The sequence below is a fragment of the Echiichthys vipera genome (assembly GCF_963691815.1).
Source record: "Echiichthys vipera genome assembly, chromosome: 14".
NCBI lineage: Eukaryota > Metazoa > Chordata > Actinopteri > Perciformes > Trachinidae > Echiichthys > Echiichthys vipera.
In genome coordinates, this window is record NC_139839.1 from 3569548 (window position 1) to 3576511 (window position 6964).

Genomic DNA, 6964 nt, shown 5'->3' on the forward strand with positions numbered 1-6964 from the left:
GGCTAACAACAATGAGGAGGGTTAGCATCGCTAACCGTACTACAGTCATACTTTACTAGAAACGCTTCTGCAAGGTGCGGTATTTAAAAATGTGCGACCTGACAAATTATGTTTGACAGTCGGTGCACAATTATGTTTGTTTCCGGTGTGTGTGGAACAGTTAGATAGCTAGCATTAAAGCTAATCAACCAACAGTTAGATGGCTAGCATTAAAGCTAATCAAGTCACAGATAGCTAACATTAAAGCCAATCAACCAACAGCTAGAAAGCTAACATTAAAGCCAATCAACTCACAGACAGCTAACATTAAAGTGAATCAACCCACAGTTAGATGGCTAGCATTAAAGCTAATCAACTCACAGATAGCTAACATTAAAGCTAATCAACTAACGGTTAGATGGCTAACATAAAAGCTAATCAACTAACGGTTAAATAGCTAACAATAAAGCTAATCAACTAACAGATATCTAGCATTAAAGCTAATCAACTAACAGTTAGATGGCTAACATAAAAGCTAATCAACTAACGGTTAAATAGCTAACATTAAAGCTAATCAACTAACAGTTAGATAGCTAACGTTAAAGCTAATCAACTAACAGTTAGATAGCTAACATTAAAGCTAATCAACTAACAGTTAGATAGCTAGCGTTGAAGCTAATCAACTAACAGTTAGATAGCTAACATTAAAGCTAATCAACTCACAGTTAGATAGCTACCATTAAACCTAATCAACTCACAGTTAGTTAGCTAACATTAAAGCTAATCAACTAACAGTTAGATAGCTAACATTAAAGCTAATCAGCTCACAGTTAGATAGCTAACATTAAAGCTAATCAACTAACAGTTAGATAGCTAACATTAAAGCTAATCAGCTCACAGTTAGATAGCTAACATTAAAGCTAATCAACTAACAGTTAGATAGCTAACGTTAAAGCTAATCAACTAACAGTTAGATAGCTAACGTTAAAGCTAATCAACTAAGAGTTAGATAGCTAACATTAAAGCTAATTAACTAACAGTTAGATAGCTAACATTAAAGCTAATCAACTAACAGTTAGATAGCTAGCATTAAAGCTAATCAGCCAACAGTTAGCCTAACAACTGCCTGCGTGGCGTATTTGAAATCATCTAAAACGTGGAGTGGAAACGCCGTCTTGTTTTAACTCGACGTGTGCTTTAAACACTGAAGACCCCTGTGCAGCATATGATTGTTATTAAAAAGTCGCTGTATTTTTGTATTTATATTAATACACATGTTTATGGAGAGTCCTCTGACGTTTGGGTTGATAGCACATGACAAAACAAGTGTAAAAGTAACTTCACATTATAAATATATTATATTAAAAACATGATAAATGAAAAGTAATCACAGTTTGGCCTGGACTGGGGGACTCAGCCATGTTTGATACGTCACAGGATCCTTTTATATAGAATTAAAATAATTCTATCTCTAACCATCGTCTGCCTTTGCTCTCTTTAAGGTGCACTTTGTCCCAACTGGATGCAGAGACTGCCTCTTTCACTAGCTCACAGGACCCGTTGTGTCGTCCTCCAGCCTCTTGGACCCCTGTTCAGGTGTCAGCAGCACTGGAACGTGTGTGGAGCCTTTTCTGTGTCTTCATGCTTTATTAGAAACCCATCTCCAGCAGTGTACGCGTTACAAACCCACCATTCCTCCGTGGTATCCAGACTCCTCCAGAACCGCCCTCTGAGGTTTTCCCTACGCCAGTGTTTCTCCAGCGAGACAGATATGGCAGAACAGAGGTTCATCGTGGAGTACGCCAAACGCGGAACCGCGGGGTGTAAGAAGTGCAAGGATAAGATCCAGAAGGGCATAGTGCGCATAGGGAAGGTTGTGCCCAACCCCTTCAGCGAGTCCGCGGGGGACATGAAAGAGTGGTATCACGCCAAGTGCATCTTCGAGAAGCTGGAGAGGGCGCGAGCCACCACCAAGAAGATCGAGGACATCACGGATCTGGAGGGCTGGGAGGAGCTGCAGGACGAAGACAAGGAGCTCATTAACAAACATGTTTCAGGTACGGCACGCTCCGAATGACCTTTTTATACTGTTCAAAAGCCGTAATGTGTTGGTTCCAGTCTTCTGTTCACGCGGCGCCTGTGATCGTGGACTAGTGACTAGTTTTCACTGGGAGCAGTTATAAAATTAATAATAATAAAACACATATTTGGACAGTCAGCATTCAGTGAAGCTGACCATGAGAGTCCTGTGTGCAGCGTTGTGACCACATTGCCTCAATGTCAAGCATTGCACCAGTGGGTTGATGCACTCCTGCAGAAGAGCTCTGTGGCATGGTGATAGAGCGACAGAGTGACAGTCACACACCACACGTGGAGAGATTAGATCTCCACACTGGCCTGGGAACGCCTCAGGATCCCCCAGTTAGAGCTGGTTAATGTGGCCCGGGAAAGGGAAGTTTGGGGTCCCCTGCTAAAGCTGCTGCCCCCGCGACCCGACCCCGGATAAGAGGCTGAAAATGAGATGAGACAATTATTAATATTATTATTATGAATGGAAACGTGCTCCTGCGCTCACATCAGATTGAAGCAGTGTGATGCTGCTGCACCAGGTCCGGCTTTAAAATTCACTTTATATTAAAGGTTGAATATTTAGAATCTTTATTGATATATTATATATAAAAAAAGCTTTTCATCTTGTCTCGTAGACCTCATGGCCAAAGTCAACGCGAGTCCAAAGAAGAAGGTGCAGGCCAAGATGAACACCTCTGGTCAGCTGATGGCTCCTCCTGCTGACCCGGCCGTCAGCGCTCCGCGGAAGTTCTCAGGCTTCACCGGTAAGAGCAGACATCTCGGCTCATGTTGTTTCTCATTTGCTCTGAAGCCATTCACAAAAGATGAGACAGTGAAGGCCTCGGTCGCTGCACCTCGATAGCTCTGCCCAGCTGCTCTCTGTTGCACATTCAAATGACCAAACTGACGAATCAGAGAGAGATCCAGGACTGATTCTATGTTTCTGTCAACATTTAAAATATTTCACCTCCACAGAAAACACTCTTTGTCGTGCCTTCTGCATTTTGCCTCATTGTTTGCATCAAAGCTCAATGACTCAGTGCGTTTCACATGCAGTTTAAAACACGATTATACTCGGGTTAAGCGCATACCACGGTTTCTCAAGCACCATGTAAACTCCTAGATAAATCCTCCAGCACCCTGATTAGTCATGCATGTTAACGCTTTACCCGGGTTACTATCGGGTTTCTTATTATGATTATGGCTTAGATTTATACAGCGCCTTTCTCAGTGCTGCAGGCGCTTCACAGAGTCCAGGTTCCATTCATTCACACAGACGTACATGGTGGAGGTAAACTACGCAGTAGTCACAGACTGATGTAAGCGTGGCAGCCAATCAGCGCCTACGGCACCTCCGACCACCTCCTCAAACATAAAGCAGTCAGACACATTCACACGAGGCGAGTTGGGTGAAGTGTCTTACCCAAGGACACGACCATGACAGTTCGGACATTGGCCGACTCGCTCTACCAACTGAGCCACAGTCGGTTATAACTCCCCCTCCCCACTCTGCGGCGGTGGCTTTTGACCCTGAAATAGAGTAAAGCAGGAAGCAACGGCGTCGAAAACAACGTAAAAAAACCCCCAACAACAATAGAGCGTTCCCTTTAAACCAAGGGAGGACTTCGCTAAGTAACACCACTACCAAGAAGCTCTGTTTCTGACGTAATTCTGTCCAAAAGTCGTCCGTTTGTGATTTTGACAAAGGTTAACCAGGAATAAAGCTGTATGTTGGTGGAGCGCCACCTACTGTACCGGAGGAAGAGTTACACCGTCATTTTCACATTCAACCTCCTTTCATGTTCACGAGGGGAGCTACAATGATCCCATTACTCCCTGAACCGGGTAAAAAGACCATTTGGGTTACTGCTGTGCATTTGAACACACTGAGTCAAAGGTCTGAAGTCTACATAGGAGTTTAGTCAGCATCAGCCTGGACCGCAGCAATAGGTACATGTATCATATTTGAAGATGAAAATTCACCGTTCAAACTGTTAAAATCATGACTCTTTGTCCTGCTGCTGCTGCTGTGACTGTGGCAGAAGTACCTGCTTTGTCAAACTGGTCTCATCGCCTGCTCTTGCACTGTCCCACTTCACTGTCTCGTCAGCTACGAAGGCTGGCAGCTCCAGCAGCCCGGGACCGTCCTCCTCCTCCTCCTCCTCCTCCCCCCCTGCCAGTGTCAGCCAAGGCAGCCCCCTGTCTGCCCAGCTCTGTGACCGCCAGCACAAGGACTGCCTCTTCAGAGAGTTCCGCAAGCTCTGCGCCACGGTGGCAGAGCACAACAGCTACAACGTCAAGACGCAGATCATTGAAAAGTTCCTCAGGAAGGGCTCAGCCGGAGGTGGGTGTGCTGATCAGCTTTTGTCGTGTTTACGTTCGTAAATGTTTGTCGTATAAATCCTCTTTTCCTCCATCCTAGATAAGTTCCACGGAGATCTCTACCTGACGGTGAAGCTGCTCCTGCCAGGCGTGGTCAAAAGTGTCTACAACCTGAATGACAAGCAGATCGTGAAACTCTTTGCGCGCATATTCAGATGCAACCAGGACGACATGGTGCGCGACCTGGAGCAGGTCAGTGAGCTCTATTATGCTTTAACCCGTGCTCAAAATGTATAACACACACACTGCTGATGGTTTTATTTTAGAACAAAAGCGATGAATTCAGAGCTGTTTCATTGATATTCTGAGATTGAAAGCACGTTTCACCCTGGGCCGATTACAGACTCTTGACATTGTGTGTCCCAGAGGAGCTGATTGTGAAAAGTGACACTTGTAAAACGTCTTTTTTCCGTCTTTATTTCAGGGCGATGTGTCTGAGACGGTGAGGATGTTCTTCGAGGAGAGCAAGGCGTTTCCCGCGGCGACCAAGAGCCTCCTGACCATCCAGGAGGTGGACGCCTCGCTGACCCGCCTCGCCCAGCTGACCAAGGAGGACGAGCAGCAGACTGAGCTGGAGGAGATCACCAAAAAGTAATGAAACACACGACATCATGCGTAGTTTTCATATCCATGGATTCAGTAAAATGGCGACTACCGTGCCCCTGCTATGATAGAAACAGCGTAGAGACTTTAAATGACCTGCTCCGTGTGTCACACGCCATCAACAGAAATGTTTTCGTATGTTTGTTCTGGTGCCGTAAATACTCTTCCGTACATGTAACACGTTCACTAAGGGCGCGCTCCCACTGTTCCTCCGTACCGTGCCCACGGGTAAAGTCTAGTTCCTTTGACCAGTGTGAGTGCAACCGTATCGCGTCTAGGAGCGGCACGCTCGCCGGCCACAGCCCGTTTGGGAGAGGTGGGCTTTTGTAAAGCACGTGTACTAGCATGAGCGTGCGCACGTGTACGAGCACAAGAATTCTATGAATTTCAATGAGTTATTTTCACAGTGTTTGTAAATCTTTATTTGTTTCCGCTTGTTTTGCTGCACTGCACTTTTTTATTGTTGTTGTTCTGTTTTTAGTAATTTTACCTTCTGTTTGTTCGCCTGAGGCTTGTCTAACACGCACGCACACACACACACACACACACACACACACACACACACACACACACACACACACACACACACACACACACACACACACGCACACACACACACACACACACACATACACACACTCTAGACATCTGTATATGACACCCTCCCCTCCACAGTAGCAGATGGCAGTGGGGCTCTGTTTATTTGCATTGCTCGCTGTAAACAGACAGAATAAACATTTTGTGCTGTAGTGAACAACACGGGCCATTCTGTTCTGAACCCTGCGATTTAGATAGATGGGTAGATTTTGTTGGCAACCTCAGTGGAAATGTGTGTTACAGTAATACAGGTAATGCACGCTTGTACATTTACTACTTATGTAGTTTTATTTTAGAACCTTTCAGCTCGTAAACCATAAATGTTTTAGGGCGCACTCACATTGTGCCTCCGAGCACGTTTCACGGCTAAAGTCTGGTTCCTTTGACCAGTGTCAGTGCAACTGTACCGCGCCTAGCTGCGGCATGCTTGCCGTCCACGGCCCGTTTGGGAGAGGTGGGCTTTAGTAAAGCACGTTTGCACATGTACGAGCACGAGCGTGCGCACGTGTACGAGCACGAGGCCTACGGCGGTTCTGAGGTCATTTCCTGTGCGCCTGTTGGGACATAGAAAAAAGAAGGAGGGACCATGCGTGGACATTTAAAACAATGGCGGTGAAAGGTTCACGTTGGTGTGATGCGGAGGTGGAGTGTTTACTGCAGATTTGGTCGATGAAAAGATTCAAAAACAGTCGACAAGACGCACAAAACCTCTGAGGTCTACGGAAAGATTTGGAAACAAAGCCACGCATCGCCATGACGTCATCAATGCGTGTGACGTGTTACGGCGTGAAGACGTATAGGCAACAAGAAGCATTCTCCGAGGCCCAGGTAGTGTGAGGACAAACGGGCCTGGAGGGGGGGACAAGGACCCTAAAGCACGGGGCACGGGACGGAGGAACAGTGGGAGTGCGTTTTTGTCTTGGCTAATGCTCCAGCACGTGTCTGTGGTGGTAATCTGCGTTCTCTTTCCTTCCTAGATGCACCAGTAATGACCTGAAATGCATCATTCGACTCATTAAACACGACTTGAAGATGAACTCCGGAGCGAAACATGTGTAAGTGTCTGTGTCTCCTGCCACTATTGTTCTTTCAACGCTTTAAACAAAGGTTTGTACCCGTCGTGACCTCCCTCCCTCTCTCATCATCGCCTGTGAATGCAGCTTGGATGCCGTGGATCCGAACGCTTACGACGCCTTCAAGGCTTCGCGTAATCTGGGTGATGTGATCGAGCGAGTGTTGAGGAATCAGCAGGAGGCTTCCAACGGCTCAGGACCCAGGAAACTCCTCACTGTGGAGGCCTCGCTCATGACCCCCGTTCAGCCCATGTTGGTAA

General features: G+C 46.3%; 1 protein-coding gene across 2 annotated transcripts in view; it reads left to right on the plus strand.

Annotated features, from left to right (window-relative positions):
* Positions 1-6964, plus strand: part of lig3 (ligase III, DNA, ATP-dependent) — a 19597-nt gene continuing 12633 nt past the window's right edge. For both annotated transcript variants that reach the window (XM_083927660.1, XM_083927661.1), the window contains exons 1-8: positions 1-74; positions 1482-2036; positions 2685-2813; positions 4160-4393; positions 4472-4623; positions 4856-5022; positions 6609-6686; positions 6792-6960. In XM_083927660.1, the coding sequence (XP_083783786.1) occupies positions 1502-2036; positions 2685-2813; positions 4160-4393; positions 4472-4623; positions 4856-5022; positions 6609-6686; positions 6792-6960 (1464 nt within the window). In that variant the 5' untranslated portion in view covers positions 1-74; positions 1482-1501. The remainder of the gene's footprint in view (positions 75-1481; positions 2037-2684; positions 2814-4159; positions 4394-4471; positions 4624-4855; positions 5023-6608; positions 6687-6791; positions 6961-6964) is intronic.